The sequence below is a fragment of the Numida meleagris genome, chromosome 6 (genome assembly GCF_002078875.1).
Source record: "Numida meleagris isolate 19003 breed g44 Domestic line chromosome 6, NumMel1.0, whole genome shotgun sequence".
Lineage (NCBI taxonomy): Eukaryota > Metazoa > Chordata > Aves > Galliformes > Numididae > Numida > Numida meleagris.
This window is the reverse complement of record NC_034414.1, coordinates 56,198,267-56,218,247: the sequence shown is the minus strand read 5'-3', so window position 1 is coordinate 56,218,247 and position 19,981 is coordinate 56,198,267. Positions and strand designations below refer to the sequence as shown.

Sequence of the window (19,981 nt, the reverse complement as noted above, 5' to 3'; positions counted from 1 at the left end):
AGCTGCTCTCAGAGGTGGAGGGAAAAGAGAGGAAAGCTGGGATGTGTCTCTGCAAAAAATAGGGGATTCCTGAGTTGGTTAAAAGATGAGAGTTAGGAAAAAAAAAATCACTGTGAAGGAATGACAGCTTCCCAAGAAAACAAAGTCCCTTTTTCCATTGATATTGTTATCAAATCCCAATCAGAAATGTACTCTCAGAAGCTAAGGAAAAACAGCAGTAAAATCAATACCCAGCTCCAGCTTTATTGTTGGTAAAGGAGCGCTCCCATCACACACACCCTTTCCAGAACTTCAGTACAGTCAAATACTCTAATTCTAACCTTATGCTATCTGCCAGCTGAATAACAACATCTGAGGAAGACCTTACTCTGCTTAATATCTGAAGAATTACAGGATTAAGCCTGAAACAAGCAAAGCATTGCTGTATCAAGGCATCCGGGGAACTGTCACTGTGATCAGATCCTAGTGCTACAGTCACAACAAACAAGCAGCTTGGCCTTAAAAACGTCACCTTACCCAAACACTGAGTCATTGTTGATGCCAAGAGACATAGAAGGGGGCACCATGTCCAAGTTTGAGCTGATAAAATTTGCTTCAGCTGTGATCAACTATGCAACTGAGGTTTGCTCAAAGGAACGGAAAATCACTTGTAAACAGGGTTGATGTCTCTTTGCAGCCTCTCCCAGGAGCAGGACTGAGCCATCCTTGGGTGGGTGGCTTGGCATGGCATGGACACGGACTCAGGCAGAGCTAGCCATGAACTTGTGCAGCCCAGCCTGCAGAGAAAGAGATCTACACTTGTTTAACATCTTTACTCTTTGGATCTGTCCTCAGCGGGTTCCTGTTTGTATATGGATACCCAGCAACTCTCTGCTCTTGGCTTAGACATTGCCATCCATGTCTTTGAATGTAGTTGACATATCCATTAGGCACCTGTGTCCAGTCATACAAGTAGCTCTTTTTAATATTTTTTTACTGGTCAGGAGGTAATCTTGTAATCTTGGTTTGGCAGAAATATTTATAAACACTATCCTGTGACATACCAACTGGAGAGCTCTGTGTTCGAGCACTTTGCCTTTCAGTGACTCTTCAGATGCAGTCCTTTCCTTTTAAAGAGAAGCTATATGAAAACAGAAGGATGAAGTCTACAAATTTTTATAGCTCTGTATTTAGCTCACACACAGACACTGGAGCGGGTGGCAGTCCCAAGAGAAGATGTATGATCCGCCTACATTAAGCTGCAACTAATTTTAAAAGCACTTCTGAGCATTCAGCCACTGTGTTTAAGGTTTGACACTCATGCATTATAAGTTTGGCCTTACCCAGCATACGGGGAGCACAGCCAAAAGTCAGGGGAGAGAACAGATGCCAGAGGTGCAATGGCTCAAAATACTCAAGATATGGATGACAAAGGTTGAGACCTGAAGGATACGAGATTTACTGAGACATTTCTAAGGTTGCGTCATGGTCATGCTGTGGTGTATGTGCATTTTGCTGATCACGAGAGGACATCATTGTCCTTGGTGGTTACTGATCCCAGATACTGCTCAAGCAAACCATCATTAGGGGAGAGTAGAGAAACTCTTCTGCTCTTTGCTTGGCAGGGATCAGCCATCTCCTTTAAGTGACTGCTCCTCCCTCAGGAGACCTTTTATGCTCCCACCACAGCAGAACTCCATGGAGAACCCAGAGCGAGTGTCTTATCATCTATGAACTCTTTTTCTCCTGTCTGAATAGAGGACACAAGTCCAACAGACACTCCTAAGGGTACATAGAGCCACAGTCACTCATTTCCCTGAGAAAAATACAGGTCTGAGAAGAGTGGAAATCATGTACAACACAAACATGTTGGTGGCTATTTTTAATGTAACTGTGGATAGCTAACCTGCAAAGCCAATGAACAGTAAAGCTTCAGAACAGAGACAACAGCATGCTGGAGCTTGCCTTAGCAGCATTATCTGCTGCTCCCTTCCTGAGTTTTAAATTCATCCCTGACCTCACATCAGGACAGCCAGGTACATGTACGGAAAGAGAAAACTGGCCTGGCCAGCAGACTGACTGCTTGTGCTCCAAGTGTGGCCCCAGCATGGTGTTTAGCAATGCAGGTGCCATTTCTTCCTCCAAGAACCTCTGTATTTAGCTATTTCACTGATCTGTAACTGAGACTGTACACAGCAGAGTAAGTGGAGATTTGTGAACTAAGTAGGCTGTGGGGTCAGACAGCCTATGAGAGAAAAGAAAAAGAGGCTGCTCAATTCATGGGAAGAAATGCAGAAGATTTCTGAAAAAGCTGCAAGCCATGTCCATAGGACCTCTTTAATTCAATTCTGCTCACGGTTCTTGGGGTACAGTATGACCAGAAGTCTCAAAACCCATTTGAAAAATGTCAGTCCCCCTAGAGTCACCCACTCTGCGTTCCTCAAGCAAGCATTCAACGGTCTAAGCAGGAAGTCATTCAAGTTCTCCATTTCTTAGAAATGCTCCAAGATTAATGTCCTTTTTTCCACTGGAGCCCTTTCAAAAATTCCTGCACAATTATTTCCATGCAGAAAATTAAGAGACTCAAACAAGTCCAAGCTGGGAAAGATGGACTGGCACAAACCGCAACAGAAGTCTGAAGAGACATTTCCAAGTAAACTGGAGAAGACAGCTCTTGCAAACATGGACCTCAATGTCAGGCTGTTGCAGTGGGACCTACAAGCCCAGCCTAGCCTGTAGGACAAGCATGTAACCCATTAACAGTGCAGGGACGGCCTCCACCCTCTTTAGTTTGCTTCCAGAAGGATCTAACTTTTGGCAAAAAAGGGCCAAGAGAACAACAAAATGGCTCCCATGGCTCAAAAACATGACTAGAGAAATAAAACTGAAGAAGCTGGAACTGTTTAGCCTGAAGTAAAGAAAGATGAAGAAGGAATGACAACTGTTTTCAGCAGACGCCTGGGAGCAGTTGGAGGATCTGCCAAGAGAGTCCTCTCCAAATGAGCTGCAAGCATCTGCCAGGAGCTCCAAACCTGCTCTGGGCTGAGGGCCAGATGGGCCTCAGTGAAGCCCCTGCATGAAGCTGTGTGGCATGGTATCTCCCCTCTATCCCACCCTGCAGCATGCTTGGAGCTCCTGGAGCCCAGGCAGTGTCCCAGGACCAACCTAGATTCATAGCTCTCAGCTAATGCCAAGTATCTGCCTTTGCCCAGAAGGGCTGATAGACAAGGCCCTGAGCAATGTGACCAAGTTGCTTCAAGCAAGAGATTGGACTAGAGACCTCCACAGTGCCCTTCCCACCTAAATTATCTTATGTTGGAAGCAAGAGCAAAGAGGTTCACCACTGTACCCCATGATTTTGAGGCAAAGACAGACCTGGAATCATGCCTTCACCTCTCCAGGTGGTTTTACAAGTGCAAATGTTCTGGCTCGAGGCAGGACATCCCTCTTTCCACACCTTTTCCAAGCAGGGACTTTCCAAAGAATGCAAAGCTATTAGAGTCCCCTACAAAGCAAACTGAAGCAGGCAAAACAGATGGGCTGGAGTGTGGAGGCACTAACAGCAGATGGCACTACAATATTAAACTAACATTACCGTATGCTTAAGCCGCAGCCTGGATTGCTGCTGATTGCAGAGCCAGCCTAGTGAAACAGGCAGATGAGAAACAAGCCTCATATTACTAAATCACCCTACCAAGCATCTCCTTCCCGTAGAAAAATGCCTCACCAGCAACTCTCTTAACAGCAGAGATGTGGTAACACAATGCAGACTAGGTTCTGACGAACAAAAGCCATTCACAATAACTTGAGGACTCTCGCAGATCTCTGCTGGAAAACAATCTCCTTGAGAAACTGCAATATCAGCTTCTCTGCAGCAAGAAACAGAGGCAGACACAGAAATTAAGGGGAAAAGAACATGCATCTTTGTGCTTGTCCACAGTGTGACAGCTCCAGACAGCAAAGGATGGCATGCGAGGCTACCCCTGTAGGTGATTAACCAGAGTGACATTACAATGGTCCTTCATAAGGCAAAGAAATCAGGATGCGATATAGCAGGGTGGCACCAGCTGTAGTGCAGAAGACAGCATTTTAGATGCTGAATTTTATCGGGCTCCCTTTCTTGGCTGGGGACCATGCTTGGAGCCTGGGTCCTGCCAGCTGTGCCATCTAGTGCGTGGGCCGCAGCATGACTGCAGCCCCAGGCTGGAGTTCCCCTTTTCCTGCACTGAATTGCCATACCATGAAAAAGGAAAATAAACATAGAGCATCCACAGTCCTTGCTGTGGCTACTGGAAAACACAAATACATCTGATCTGCCTTCTCTGTGTTTGAATATTTAAAACAAAAATGAAACTGAGCTAGCAACGTCCTCCCCACAGAACCACATCCAGAATTGCTCCAAACCCCGATGGAATGGGCTGTGTCCAGCAGTGCAACCTTTCTGACCGTGCAAAAAAACAAGTGAGACTGACTAGCAGCTAACAGCGTGGGGATAGCTCTGCTATTTCAACTTGTGTTACTCTGCTCCAGTAAAAGGGAGGTAGGAAGTCAGTGCCCATTTCTGTTATTGCCACTGGATGGCAACAGATGTTAAGCAGAGATGTTATCACCGCACAAACCTCACATCCATTTGCTGCTCTCTGCCGGGATGGAATTACAGTATCACACAGCAAAATAGTTCATTCTTAGACATGAAGCTGGTGGCTGACTGTTTTTTAAATTTCATATACCTGGCTGTGAGCTGGCCAAGGGCCACAGAAATACCTAAAATTGGGTGTCAAAAGCACAACTACGTGTGTTGAACAGCTTCACCTGATCCACTAATTTTCCACGAAGCTTCACAAATGCTGAGCTTGCACTGACCTGAGCTCTGGTGGGACTTTGTTATGGCCACAGCAAGGTCGGTTCCCACATGGACTCTGGGAACATTACTAAAATCATTCTGTCGTAATGACAGCACGTGGTGTTGGAATAGCACTACCAAGGTGACACGTAACAAGGAGGTAACATAAACACTGGAAGGTTTTGTCTTCTGTCTAAATAGTCTTGTAAGTTGGTATCCTCTTTATGATAGATATTAATAATTAAGACAATTCTGTTAATTATTATACTGTTCTTGCTTTGGGTGACATCATTCTGCTGCACCTCCATTGAGTGGCACTGTGCCATATCCCTTTGTTCTTATCACTAGGCTGAATGCGGTCCATGCCAAATGCCTGGCGTATGAACCCAAGTCGGCATATGGCACATATTTAATGCCTCTGTTGAAAATCTCTGCCAAGGCCTCAGGTCAGTGCCACAAAGGCAGCCACTGTCCCCTTCGATGTGCTCTGCCTCACCATTTTTCTGGCAGCCAATGCCACTTCAAGGTCATCCAGCCCGGGGAGACACAAGGGGAATGCTCTGGTTCCACCAGGCCATTTAATGTGCCCCTCCCGTTCACCTCTGAAAAACAGCTTAAGTGTTTCATACGAATTCATGTCAGTTCTTAAGTGAGGGGTAAATTCTTCTTTCCCAGGTCAGGAGAGTCCCATATTCTACCACATATTCAACACTGAAATTTAATTGGTGCCCAGACATAGCAACCTGTACAGCAAATACCCATGACAGGAAGGTAGAGTAAACCAGACCCTGCAAGCATCCACATTTCATACCTTGAGCCCACCTCTCCTTACCCTGAAACCTGCTTTAAAAAATAACACAAGATTTAGCAATAATCTTCTTGGTAGGCTTTATGTTTTTGTTCTCCTTCTCTCTGGCACTGGAGCATCTTAAGGGAGAAAAGCACAAACTGAAATACAGTCCTTGTGCATCACCAAGCAGTAATTAGCTGTCTCGTATCTGTGCTGGAGGAAACCTTCCTCCCACTACAGACCTATGGGAATGTAGATAGGAAACATGGACACACTGTGATGTGGGCAGAAAGTCATGCACACAGGGATTTTCTATGACTGCCATGTGAGAACAAGCCCCTGCTAGCATCAGTTTAAAGAACAGTAGAAAGTAGAGGGCCAAAAAACTCCAAATAAGATCAAGAGAAACTGGATTTGTACTGTATGTAGGTGCACTGAGTTCAGCAGAGCTACAGCCAGATAAAGTGTGGTATTTTGGATTCTGTGTTGGATTATGCTATGAGTTCAAAGACACCCATATGGCCTCGAAGAAAAAAATATCTCTGAGGGAACAGACCTCTTTTAAAGAGGGGTTGGAAGGCAGCAGGAGGGATTTTCCAGGAAAGTTGCTCTGATGACAAGGCTACACATCCCTGCAAATTGTATTGGGGCCTGAAAACTCAAAATCACAGTACAGAGAAATTAGCTGCCCTTCTGATATTGCCCAGGTACTTCCCCAACTCTAAGATCTTGAGTTGTTGGCGTAGTGCGACTTTCAGCATTTAATGTGGTTGCAGGAATTGGGCCCCCACCTGCATACTGCATGAAGGCTGTGCAAGGGAAATTCAATCAGCCCTGCAGTTTTCAGGGCTTGGGCAGGGCCTGGGCAGAGCCTTGCAAAAGGGGAATTTGGCAATGGAGAGAGAAAAGACAGAGCTCACCCACCTGTAAAAGAGCTAAGAGATGCACAGTGCAATCTTGTGTGCTCTGAGATCTGGCAGGAAAACATACTAAGGAGCAATAATTATGTTTGTGATTCAACCTATTAATGTTATTAATTCATTACCACTAAGAAGATCACTATTAGCATGTCTAATTGCACTGCAGACCTTGCATTAGGCTCCTCAGCATATTGTGCATTTTCAGGCTGCTTCTTTACCAGACTTGATAAATCAGATGTAAGTGTGCCACAAACGTGCCTGCCACATCTCCAGGCCATCATGTGGCCAGCGGTCTGCACAAACATGGACTGACAAAAAAGATGCTCACTGAGCAACAGAGACTGGGGTTGCCTGAACTCTATCCAGCTGTTTGCGGGGAAGCAGCAGCTCTCCGCATGCCAGACCCTGCCAGGGGCACATCAGGCTCGAGCAGCCATAATGTTCCTTTCTGCTGCAAATCTGGGGATACTTGCATTGTCATGGGCATATGCAGCTCTGAGCTGTGGTTTCTCAGTGCCGGTAGCATGCCCTGGTCAATGGTGCTAACATTTTCCTTGCAAGGAATAGGCGCTTCACTCTCCTCCCCCTTCTTCCCAGGTAACAGTGATAGGATAAGAGGTAATGGCCTTAAGTTGTCTCAGAAGAGCTTCAGGTTGGATATTAGGAAAAATTTCTTCTCAGAAAGAGGTAATGCATTAGAACAGGCTGCTCAGGGATGTGGTGGAGTCAGTGTCCCTGTAGGTGTTTAAGAAAAGGGTAGAAGTGGCACTGAGGGACATGGTCAGTAGGCATGGTGGGAATGGATAGGAGTTGGACTTAATGATCTTAAAGGTCTTTTCCAACCTTAGTGATTCTATGATTCTCACAGCACTGCAAAAATCAACAAAAACATCTGCATTTACCTTTCTGCTTATTTAAAAACGGCAGCAGAGGCGAAGCCAAGGGGCTTCTTTTCCCAGAGTCCTTGGAAGACACTTTACTTTGGTTAACAACAGTTTCTTCAATGGGTTTCTTCAGGATTATTCTTTCCTTCAGCTCCTCAGTGCTGACGGCAGATGTTGGAGGCTCAGCGCTTACTTTTGGGGCAACAAAGGAGCATTTCAGGTAGGACGCAGAGTCTGCCAGGTTCTCCCTGTTCATCCTGCTCTCCGTTGTTTTACTAGCTTCGTAGTCCAAGGCGTTGGCACGTGAGCCATTCTCTTCCTTGATAATGTCCATCACCATGGGCTTCATGAGAGGGGAGTCCTGCTCCCTCTTCGGGCTCTCTTCAGAGGCCGATGAGGCATCACAGGATTCAATGATGAGCTCGCTATCAAGCTCAGCCTCCCGCTCCTCCCGCAGGATGCTGTACTGGATGGATGGGGAGGCAGGTGATGGAGGGGGCCCTCCAATGTGGCTGAAGGTCATGTAGTTGGAGTGCAGCACCTCCTCGGCAGCCAGCGGGTCCTCCGAGACCAGTTCAATCTCCGAGTCCCCTGACTCGGCGCTGCTGGCTTCGTTATCCAGGGGCGAGGGGACGGCAGGGCGCCCCGGCTTCATCTTCTGCTCTTGTTTCTCTGCAGAAATGGCCGGTGACTGCTGCACCTCCGAAGTCTCGAAGGAAAAGCCTTTTGCTTCCTTAATGGCACTGATGAGCTCGTCCTCTGACAGGCTGCCTTTGCCCTGTGATTCTGAGCCTGACGGTTCTGTACACAGAAAGAAGGGGAAAAAAAAATATAAAAAAAATATTAATAAAAAGTGGTATTTTCTGGCTGCTTAGGCAACAAACAATAAATCTAACACTAGCATAGACCCCTCTAGAAGTGCTGGTAACACAGGCAGGAAGTCATCTCATTTGGGGTGACTAACAGTAATCACAGCTTGTCCTCACAGAGTATTTCCCATGCTTACACTCATTATAAAAGTAGTATCATTATCATCACTTAGCAAGGGAAAAGCTGAGGCACAAAGGTGACGGTGGTCAGAGCTTGGCCAGTGGCTCAGCAGTATGATGTTGCAACAGGAAAATCACCAGTCATGAGGAACACAAGGTCAAGGAACCAGAGGGTTTCTGACAGTCGTGACTGTAATAACCTAGGTGTAGTTACTAGTAATGTCAATCTAACTTCTGAGGTTGACTTTTTTGGGTGTGGGGAGGTGACAGAGAATTCTGTTTGCTTTTATCTCAGCTGTGTTTGAGAATGAGATCCATTTTCCCACTGTAATTCACTAATATTACTCTAACAGGCTATATAACATTTCTCTGCATCCTCTATATTACTCCGGAGGGAAGAAGAAATATTTGGTGAAAACAAGAAGACAAAAAGGCTGGCTGGTCATCCAGGATTGGGGAAAAGCCCACATCCTATATGAGAAGGAAATCCTATACAGGACTTGTACCTGTTGTGCTTTTCTGAAGACCTTTTTGTCACATGGGATGTCATAATGAAATAAAAAGGAAAGTAAAATTGCACATAGAGTGTTCATGAGATGTGAGGGCTGCAGCAGGAGGTGCATTAGCAGCTGTCTCAAACAGGTTTCCATTGCTCATTCACCAAGCATCAACCAGCTAGAATCCCAGACTGCAAACACTGTACAATGCCAGACAGGCCACCTGAACCATTGGGTGCTTTTCCCATTGGACTCCTGAGCCTTCTGACTGTTCCATCAGTGGTAATTAATGCACCAGGCTTCCATGGTTCATCCAGCAACCAGCTGCTGCAAGGCAACTCCCCCCTTGCATTTCACAGGACCACAGAATCATAGAATCGTTTGAGTTGCAAGGACTCTTTAAAGGTCATCTTGTCCAGCCCCTCTTCAATGAACAGGGATGCCTGCAGCTTGAGCAGGTGCTCAGAGCCCCGTCCAGCCTGACCTTTAGAGCTGCACTAAGGGATGTGGTTTAGTGGGGAAATGCTGGTGGTAGCTGGGACGGTTGGATTAGATGATCTTGGAGGTCTTTTCCAACCTTGGTGATTCTATGATTCTACAATTCTATTATGTCCCGCTGGGAGATGGGCAATAATTACAACCCCTTCTCTGCTCCCTAAGCAGCTTTGTTTTGTGCATCTGTAAATACACATCTCAGCAGCAGTCTCAAATATATATCTCCAGCATGTCTGCAGCTCCTCCAACAAAACAGCTCTTTCAGAACACACCCACCTCGTATCTGGCAGTTTGTAGCCCTCAGCCATGACATTCACCTAGATAATTACCTAGATAATCACCTAGATTCCTGGAGGTGAAGAAACATTTAGATGCAGCGTTGAGAGACATGGTTTAGTGGGGTTATTGGTGGTAGGTGGATGGTTGGACTAGGTGATCTTGTAGGTCTTTTCCAACCTAATTCTATGGTTCTATGATTCTATGATAAGAGGGAATCCTCTGTGGCCAGGAGCAGCTACTACAAGGCTTAGCCACACACTGCTCACCTGCTGCGATGGGATTCAGTTATCTAGTGCCATTCAGTCCTTTCACAGCCACCAAGGATGGCATAAATAATAATTAGTGCCTTAAGTTCTTAATTACCTCTTAGTGCAGAAAAGATGGAATGCTTTAAAGCTTATTTATTTTCAAAAGATTCTAACTAACACAGGCTGTTAGAGTTGATGGGGATTCCTTTTTTCTACTTTTTTAAAAGTGCACAAATGCACACACAGTTCTGGAAGAGTTTCACTAAGTGTGTCAGTAAGGGTGGAAGTCCCAAGCTCCCATTGTGTGGGAATTCCACTAGACTTTTACATGCAGATGGAATTCACCAAAGGAATGAAAATTCTGGCTTGGGGACGCTCATTTTCAATTAACAGAGTTTTGATCCGGGATGCTGAAATTTAATTTCAAATTTCAAAATTCTGTTTCCTGACAGAGAATTTTATTTCTTTTTAAAATGCTATACTGCTTCCATGTTTTAACAGTGCACAGCAGTGTATAATATAGGAAATGAGGAACAGACATCATATAACACTGCAGTAATCAGATGATATGAAAACATGAGGGATTTTGGTTCTTTCCACCCCCAACTCCCAGCAGTAGAAGCCAGCAATCAGCAGCCTTTAACAGAAATTGGCCCTTTGTCTCTCTGTAAATGAGATGACAGCATTTCCCTCATCAGCATTTTTCTAAGAGCAGCACTTTCACCTGAAAACAGTGCTCATTTTTAGCAGCTCAACTCAATGCTCTGCAAGGGCAAAAAGGCATTAAACAGGATTAACACCAAGAGACCCCAAAATCACTGATGATACACCTGATGGCACCCTGCTGACCACCAGCAATGTAAAGAGCTCCAAGAGCAGAGCAGAAACACCTCCACCATGAAGACCTGTTACCATCAGTGATTCCACAGCAATTGCACAAATGCACAGCTAACACTGCAACTGCTTGCTGAACGGCAAAAAAAGTGATGGTGACAACATTACCTGTGCCAGAGGATGGTGGTGTGACAGAGCCTGGGCTGTCATCTTCTGGCTCTGACACCGTCACCGTGGGTACCACCTCGTGGCTCGGCTTCAGGCCAGATTTGGGCTGTGTGAGACTTGCCTCTTTGCTGGTGGCCTCTCTGGCACCAGGGGTCTCGGTGAGTGTGATCTTGACGGGGGCTGTCACCACAGAGGCACTGTGCTGGTCTCTAAACCTCGTGTCTTCAAGTGGGTCTTGCTCTTTGGGAGCCTTTGTGGCCTCTGAAGCTGTTGTTCTCTGAGGTTCAGCAGCATGGCCAGATCCAATGGGTGTTCCTCGGTACTCATCAATAACGTCTGGGCTCTCATCTTCCAAGTCTGGATTGTGTTTTTCTTGGTATTTTATTTCTTCTGGTCTACTTATGTCCATGTATTTATAACCTTCCACTTTCATGGGATCTGCTAAGGTTTTGTCAACCTCAGCAGACTCTGCGGGTGTCATCTCAATTCCCGAATCCAAGCTAAACAAGCCACGGGACTCAAACCCAGTCACATCTTGAACGGGATGCCCCAGTGCATTAAACCCCTCCGTGCTGCCTGAGCAGGGAACGGGGCTGTTCTCCTGCTGGTAAATGCCCGTGAAATAGGTGTTGTCCCGAGGAGTGGTGTAGTGGACGTCGGAGATCAGGGAGGTGTAGAAGGAGCTGTCGGCCCCATTGGCGGAGCTGGAGCCATAGTCAAAGAGGCGTGATGAGGCCATGACACCTACAGCAAATGCATAAAACAGCACTGTGAGAAGACAAGTACCAGCATGCATCAGCCTTTCTGCAAAAAAAGTTCTGGGAGTTGTAGTTCACTCTTCTTTTCTGACACCAAGAGACTGGAAATATTGACAATCCAAGGAACTGCAGCATTAACTCTTTAACTCCCAGTAGACTACATGATGTTACGATGTGGAATACCAATCAAAAATCATAAAACCATGACACATGCCCAGAAAGCCACGCCACGTTCGTCACCTACATTGCACAGCAGCATAAAAGCAGTGAAACCTCTACACACGCTCCTGCATCGTTCCCATGCACCGCCTTTGATTTCCTTATTGTGCTCTAAGTTCTGGGGATGTGGCTAAAGGCAGCCACTCTGCAGCATCAACAGAGAGCACAGTTCAGCAACAGAACTGCCAGATTCCCTCGGTGGAAGCAGGAGGAGAGGAGAAAAGTGCTCATAGGGGCTGCTGGATCAGGATGTGAAGGAACAAAGCTGATGCCTGTAGGATCTGGTGCCTGTTAGTGTTAACTGCTTACATGCTGGTGCACACAGCACTGGAGAGGCCAGCTGGCTTTCTCCAACCTCTGCTCATCACTCTGCAAGAGATACACAGCTCCTGACCTGCTCCACACGTGGAGTGTCCTGGGCTACCAAGCACAAGGCAAACTAAAGGGACACTGCTGCAGTTGCAATGTCAGAAGCTGCGAGGTATCCGTAGGAATGCCTCCAAGCTGCTTGCAATTATTTTCTTTCCACTTTGCACATACCCAACAACGCTATCTTTAAGTACAGTCACAATTACTTTTTTCCAGCTGCCAAGAGGTATATGCAGCTTGTATAGCGATATGTGAACAATATATTTCTCCCCTCAGCACCACTCAGCATCTACCCACAGGCTTTGTTTTACTGCACAGCCTCATTGGATTTCACATGCACAGCCCAAACCCTGCACAAAGGCAGCAACCAGCTCCCTCGTGCATATTTTTGCATTGCTCAGTGCTGCAATGACAGTGCTGCAAGCAGCATGCAATTTCTCTTCCCCAGACTGGAATGGCACGCTCACTCTTTCACAAAGGGAAACCTGGTAGCATAGAGAAAAAGCATCCTGAAAGTGACATGTGTAAAAAGTCATTCCCCCTCCTGCTTATAAGCTCTTCTCAAGCACTGGAAGGCTGCAACGAGGTCTCTTGGAGGGCTCCAGCCCTCTAAGCATTCTCCTGGCCCTCTCTGGACTCACTCCAACAGCCCCACATCTTTCTTGTGCTCAGAACCCAACCCTGGATGCAGTATCAAAAAAAGAAAAAAAGCAATTTCTGAAATGATCAGCAAGTAAAAAAGGGACAGGCAATTTTTCACGCAAAACTTTCCTTGCTGAGCTTACTTTTTGAGAATTATTCATGAACAGGTTTGGATTCTCACAGATGTGTTGGTTAGCTGAAATTATCTGATGCACTGTCTATGCCAACACGTTTCAGGCTGTTGATTTGCTGACTAAAGACTACTCACGTCTGCTCCTGCCAGTGCCTGTTGTTTACAATTTATTGTTTGTGCTGGGTGAGTGGCCACCGAAATCATGGAGTTTTGGAGCTGCCCTTTCATCAGCTGATTCCCAGGTGCCTCCTAGGCCTGATCCAAAGCCCACTGAATTCGCTAGAAAAAAATCCCACTGATATCAAGTGGCCACGGACCAGCTCAGCATGGTGGTGCAGTCCTTGCTGCTCCGAGTGCTCATGAAAAATGCAGCAGCACCAAGCAAAAACCACAAAAGCTGACTAAAAATGGACTCATTGATCACGAGCCTGCTCTTTTTTCTTTGCAGGGGTTTTGCAAATAATGATGCAATGGTACATGTGTTTCTCCTTGGAGTCCTGGCACACATGAGCAGGCAGGGTTTGCAGCAGCAGGACAGAGGGATCCCAACTTGCAGGGCAACTGCAGAACCAAAAGCTCAAAGACAGCTGAAATTGCCTAATTACTGGGATTTAATGCAACTCTGTATTTCCACAGAGAATGACTGAAAGCTATTGCTAAAAGTGTCTCTTAGAGGGGAAGTGTGAATGCATTGCTATTAGGCTGGCTATTAAAGACACAGAAACCTGCAGAAGCTGAGCCGGTTTTTGCTGAAGAATGGTGCTTTCAGAGCCCGGTGATTAAGCAGTGCCTTCCTTAATTTTAAATTTATTTAGTTCAATATCCGTGGGAAGGAGAAGCCTTGAATAGCTCCGGTAACGGATGGCAGGATCGGCTCTGAAGTTACCCTTGTTACAAAGGGGTTTTTAAAAACTGGATGTCTCTCAAATGTGCCCAAAAACCTGGCTGCCAGTTCAGGTAGAGCCAAGCCATTCAGTGCTGAGAGCAGCAGTCGTGTTTGCTTGTAACACGAGCCCTCGGGAAATCATCGCACTTCCTGCAACCACTGAAGAAGTAATGGGTCTGATTCCAGCATGCTGAGCACAGCTGAGAGTTCTCTAAGGCTCGTGCAATTTCATCAACTGTAAAGAATTACCCTCTTTTGTTGTTTTTTTTTTGGAAACCGATTGCTTTGTTTCCTGAGAATAAGTAACTGAGCGCTCCAGAAATCCTCCCCTACAGCATTCAAGTTTAGCAATTGACACACCACAATAACTTAGAAATGATGGGTTCCTAAAGAATAACTCTTAGGTTAAGAAAGGCAGCTGAAGACCAGCTTGGATCAATGAAAGTTGCAGTGCTCCAGCACAATGGAAGAGGAGCTGGGATTAGGTTGGTTGAGGAGTTGAAGTGAGGATAATAGACAAGAGCTAATTTAAATGAAAATGATGTTTTTTTCCCAAAATTTGAGTATGCTCAGTCTTCTTCAAATTGATCGCTTCAGAACATTGTGTTCACTTCTCTGAATTCATGTGAATAAGTTACACGCTAATCTGCTTTTCTCAACCCTCACGTACAGCTCTGGTGACCTTCTGTGGCATGGACAGATGGATGCAGAAGGACATGGAATTTGGTCTGCAGAACAGCTGGCAACCCCACAACACGAGGGTCAGTATTTATGGTGTGTCAATGCCTCGGTCAGAATTATTAATTTTTCAAAAGAGAAGAGGGAGAACTAATCTTTAATTAGATGATGCTATTTTTACAGCCTGGAGCTGCACCAAGAACTGCAACTTGAGGAACCCTGATTTCCACAACCTTTTCCAGATGAAAGCAGAGCAGAGTTAGAAGAGCCCTCCAGCAAATTCCCGTAGGTCTTTTGACCAGTTGGCTCAGACAGCAACCAGGAGCAGGGCTCCACTATCTCAGCCTCACTGCAGTGAAGAACACCTGGTCCTCTTTGGGCAGCCCCCACCTGTGATCATTTACAAGGTAGAGGTAGCAATGAACAAAGTCCCATGAACAAGGGGACTGCTGTCTGACTGGCCCAAGTGATGCTGCAGGGTCTCTCAGACCCCAGAGCCACTCATCACTGGGGCTTTCTCTCTGTTGGCCAGTGTAGGTTGTGCTTACAAATCCCACATCAGCAGCTCAGCTTCCAGCCTCTCCATTTTTATGTTTCAGATACAAGCATTAGGTTGGATAGGTGGAAAAATTTCTCAGAAAGAGTGATCAGACACTGGCACAGGCTGCCCAGGGAAGTGATGGAGTCGCTGTCCCTGGAGGTGTTCAAGAACCGTGGAGAAGTGGCACTGAGGGACATGGTCAGTGGGCATGGTGGGGATGGGTTGATGGTTGGACTTGATGTTCTTAGAGATCTCTTCCAAACTTAACGATTCTACAGTTCTACAATCTTACTGCTTGCTTCCACATACACAATAAAAGTAGCTATTAAGCAGTCCTGCCTTTTCTGTACCAACCTTACAATTTTGACATCAGCCAGGAGTAACAAGCTCGGTTACAAGTCCAACCTCAAACCTTGGGAAAGCTGTGGAGATTTCCAGACATCCTTGGCTGGTCCTGCTCCCAGCAGAGAGCTCATCTATCTCCCTGCCAAGTGCAGCACCACTATGCTGCGGTGATTTAACTCCATTAAGTTAGTCTCATTAACTCCATCCTCCCCTGGATTAGCCTCTCTTGCTAGCCAAAGCCAGCTGTCAGCCCTGAGCTATCCTACCTCCAGATGCTATCGGTTTGATGTACAGAGCTATCCTGCCTCCAGATGCTGCAGGTTTGATGCACAGAGCAGCAGGGTCCTTACAACACAGCTTCTCTCAGCCTGCAGCCCTGGCAGCAGGGCCTGCTCTTCCCAGCTGCCAGGAGATGGTGCTCTTTCTTTTAGCTCAGGATTTTCAAAGTCAGTTCACAGGCTGGCAACTTCTTTTTCTCCAGAACTCTCCCTAATGTTGGCTGCAGGAAGAATACAGCTCTGCAGGGCACAACGTTCGTAAACAGTAATGAACAAGGTCTCAAAGACATTTTGGGACTCATTTGCACTGTAGATGCTACAAGAAAACTGGATGTACCAGACGGATACCCACTCCTGTTCTATGTCCCCTAGTTCACTGCATGGGTCCTGAATGTGCTGGGGAAACTCTGAGCAGCAAGAGGGCTGCTTGCACTGTCTCAGACAAACTAATGATACACTTTGATGCATGTAAAACCCCTCCTGTGAGTCAATTTACAGAGGGTTGGAGATCCTGCAGCCTCCAGCCCCAGTGCCTTGGCTGTCTGGTAAACCATCATCCCAGCCTCCAGATCCCCACCGCCCAGAAAGCTTTGGCTGCAGAGGATGAGCACTCTTTACTGACTCACCATCCACTCAGCACAGGGGCTGGGGATGATGGCAGATTGCTTTGAGATCCCACCCCTGGAGTCTCCAGCATTTTGGAGAGCATTGGTCTGGGGGCTGCCCAGTTGAGATGCTCCCCTCAGCTGCCAGCTTCAGGTCCCTGCTGTAACATACAGAAGCATGGTGCTGCTCCCCAGACCCCACCCTGGGGCTCCTCCTGCTGCCCCAGCAGATCTCTGACTTCTGAAAAAAAAAAAAACAAGAGAGCAAGGATCAGGCCCTGGCTCAGCTGCTGAGCGCTACAGCCCTGCATGGGGGAGGGACACATAGGAAAAACACTGATGAGCTTTGAATAACATTAAAACAGATCCACTCTGGGGAATGCAGGACGCGCTGTGCTGCAGCCCCATCATCCTGGCAGGCTATTAACAGCATCTTTTGTTGTTGTGGACTCTGCACTGCAACACCCAGCATCTCCCTGTCAGCACTGCTCCAAAAAACCACCAGAGCTCATCTTTCACAAGTTGGTGAATTGCTGCAGTGGGTGCCCCGGTGCACCCCAGACCAAGCCAAGCCCAACGGCACTCATGAGGAGCAGGGCTTGGTTTGGTGATGCTGAATATCCTTAGTCCCCATGAGCATCCCCAGAGCTCAATGGGTCTGACGGGTGCCCCAAAGCCAGCAGGAAGGTGTGCACTGTGAACTCACAGTAAGTGAGTCAGCAGTTCCCATCTCCATGTGCTCTCTGCTTCAATAAATGACTTCAGAGAGTTCCAATTTGACCTGGCAGTAAAACCCAGTACCAGGTCCATGACAACCTTCCCCTGTACTCTGAGCAGCATAAAATATCACAAACACACACACACAAAAAAAACTTTCAGAGTAGAATAAAAACAATTAAAAACTCACATAAAGTTTCAAATACTCCTGCTAGAAGTACAGCTGCACCAGCAGAAAGAATACAAACTTTTTTTATTTTTAACAAAAATCAGGTTCATGGGAAAAAAAAGTGAGTTGCTGTGACAGTATCAGCAGGTGTAACATGATGGTCAGTAGGGTTCAGTGACACTGAAGTACTGCCTAAAACACTACCAAATGTGCTTTGCTAAGGCTTACTGAGCCCCGCTTATAAAAATATCCATTCTTATTTCACCAGGCTCACATTTCCCTTGGAAGGATCGAACTACACCGAGTCCAACAGATAAATCTTCCAAGCCCTAAATGAGTTAGCACCTAAATCACACTTTCCAAATGATTTGAAACGAAGCCTGACTCTGTTTAGAGCCCTACCCACAGGAGTTTCTCAGAATCTGTATGTGTTTGGCTAAGTCCCTTTTCTCTTCAAATTCTCAGATATTTAAATGCCGGTTCAAACATGACTGAGGAACTCGAGCGGTTCACTGCTTGCATCCCCAGCCTGCTACATCACAGCCACAGAATCACAGAATATCCTGAGTTGGAAGGGACCTGTAAGGACCATCAAATCCAGTTCCTGGCTCCTCACAGGGCCACCCAAAAATCAGACCAGTCAGTGGCTCCCCAAACCCAGTCCAGGCTGTCCTTCAATATTCCTGTAGAATTTTCCTTCCCCTGGCCAGCCTCCCCCTGGGGCTCTGCTTTGAGCCCCGCTGTACCCCTAGCTCCACCTTGGCTGGCTCCTAGATACCCACAGATTCAGCTTCCCTTGCTTGCTGCAAGGAAATCTGCAGTGGCGTGGCTGCAGTTTGAGATTCAGTCTGGAAATGGGAGAGATATCAAGCCCTGCTGCTTTTGATGCTGTGATGAAACCGGGACATAAATCACTGCCCTACAGCTCCAGGCTCTCTCACACGTGGGAAGGGCTTGATGGCAAGGAGGTAAGAGCTGGTGCTGGTGAAGGACTGGTGCTAAAATGCCAGTCCTGAAGGAAGAGTGGGATACAAACATTTTGAGGATTGCTCAGTTTTCTCTGTGCCGCACATACCTAACTACAACATCTCATGGAAATTCAGCTATTAAAAACAAAGAAAGAAAGGAAGAGAGGATCAGCTTGCACTCGGGCTTGGCTCGCTGTGCCTCAGGCCTGGAGCACCCAGCAGTGTGAATCTTACAGTGAGACAGGGTGACAACTGCAGCAACATTCAACTGAAATCACTGAGGGCTCTCAAGGGGAAAATTAATTTTGTGACAATGCAGAATAGCTGCAGCGATGTCTCAGGCACGGTAATTCAGGGAGAAAACCGGCTGCCAGCCACTGAGGGCTGGGGCAGGGCAGGAACAACTCCACAGAAGGCAGCAGCTACATGAAGAAGCAGGGGAGATAAATACAAGGCCCTAGGAACCAGAAAACAGAATCACAGGACAGCTTCTGCTGGAAGAGACCTCAAAGATCATCGAGCTCCAACCCCCTGTTGCCAGTCATTTGATCGGGCTGCCCAGGGCCTCATTCAACCTGGCCCTGAATACCTCCAGGGATGGGTCATCCACATAGAGATGATATGGTACTGGCCACAAATCACAATCAAGTCTAATGCCCAACGGAAAGCAGAGAAATCCATGTCAGAGGACATGGCAGCATGAGGCTGATGGAGGCAAAGATCTGAAGTTCCAGAATCCCCATCTTTGGCTTTTCACCCAAAGTTTTCCCATTACAATTTGACCTGTGCCAAGATGGGAGGATCAGCATGTCCTGGTGGCTCCTGGTTTTGACAGTGACAGGAGTGTTAGGAGAAAAGACACAGTATAGCTTCAAGCAGGACCCAGAATATATAACATCAAGGAGTGAAGATATATGAGCAGCTCCAGAGTGCAGAGGTTCTGCTGAGGCAGGTGAGGCAGCAGGATCTGATCCAAGCACTAATGTGGTTTCCTTGTACGTTACGTGATTCCCCTCTATTTCTAGAAGGTGGGGGCACCAAGAGTGCATCTCAAAGTCAAAGCGTTTTCAAAAGAATACTAAAAGTTAAAACTCTCGCAACAGCGCAGAATATGGGACAGAGCCACCGTAGTCATAAATCAGCATCAACCTGCTGGCTCCAGCTCCTGCTTAACATGGATCGGGCCAGATGTGCTATAACTAATGCTATGAATGTCCTTGCCTTCAAGGTCTCTTCTTTATTTACCTGTCACCACGTCTCTTCTCCTGCAAATGATGAGTTCATGCCAAGTAGAGGCAGGAGAGCTGTTCCCCAGACACCTCAGTTCCCTGAAGGACATTTTCAAAGACTCATCTCACCCCTTGTTTTACTTCAGGAGCAGCAGATACAGCTATAAACCACCCCACCTCCTGCCTGTGGATACATGACACCTGGAGACATCAAAAATATTTGCTCACCCAGAAGAACAGCCAGCAAGCTTGAAGTCTGTACTTAGAGCAGTAGCGTTAGTAAGATGCTGGGGGGCACTGCAAAGTGGGACTGAACACCTCCCTGAAGGCCCAGGTTAAGATCCTGCTCCTTCTTTATGCGGCAGCTTCATCTCTTTGGCAAAGTCATGCCTCGGCCGTTTGCAGGGAGAGTCAGCTTCCTGCAGTGAGGGTTAGTGGCTAAATCACAGTCTTCTGCAGATTTAAAGAGCGGAGTCTGCATTACTGAAAGCTTCTGAGGGCAAGGTGGAGCAACCTTG

The 19,981-nt window shown here is 46.7% G+C and overlaps 1 protein-coding gene across 4 annotated transcripts in view; it reads right to left on the bottom strand.

Annotated features, from left to right (window-relative positions):
• RTN1 (reticulon 1) overlaps nt 1-19,981 on the bottom strand; it is a 121,486-nt gene that overhangs the window by 32,820 nt on the left and 68,685 nt on the right. For all 4 annotated transcript variants that reach the window (XM_021402722.1, XM_021402724.1, XM_021402723.1 and 1 more), the window contains 2 exons: nt 10,927-11,670; nt 7,435-8,217 (listed from right to left, as the gene is read on the bottom strand). In XM_021402722.1, the coding sequence (XP_021258397.1) occupies nt 7,435-8,217; nt 10,927-11,665 (1,522 nt within the window). In that variant the 5' untranslated portion in view covers nt 11,666-11,670. The remainder of the gene's footprint in view (nt 1-7,434; nt 8,218-10,926; nt 11,671-19,981) is intronic.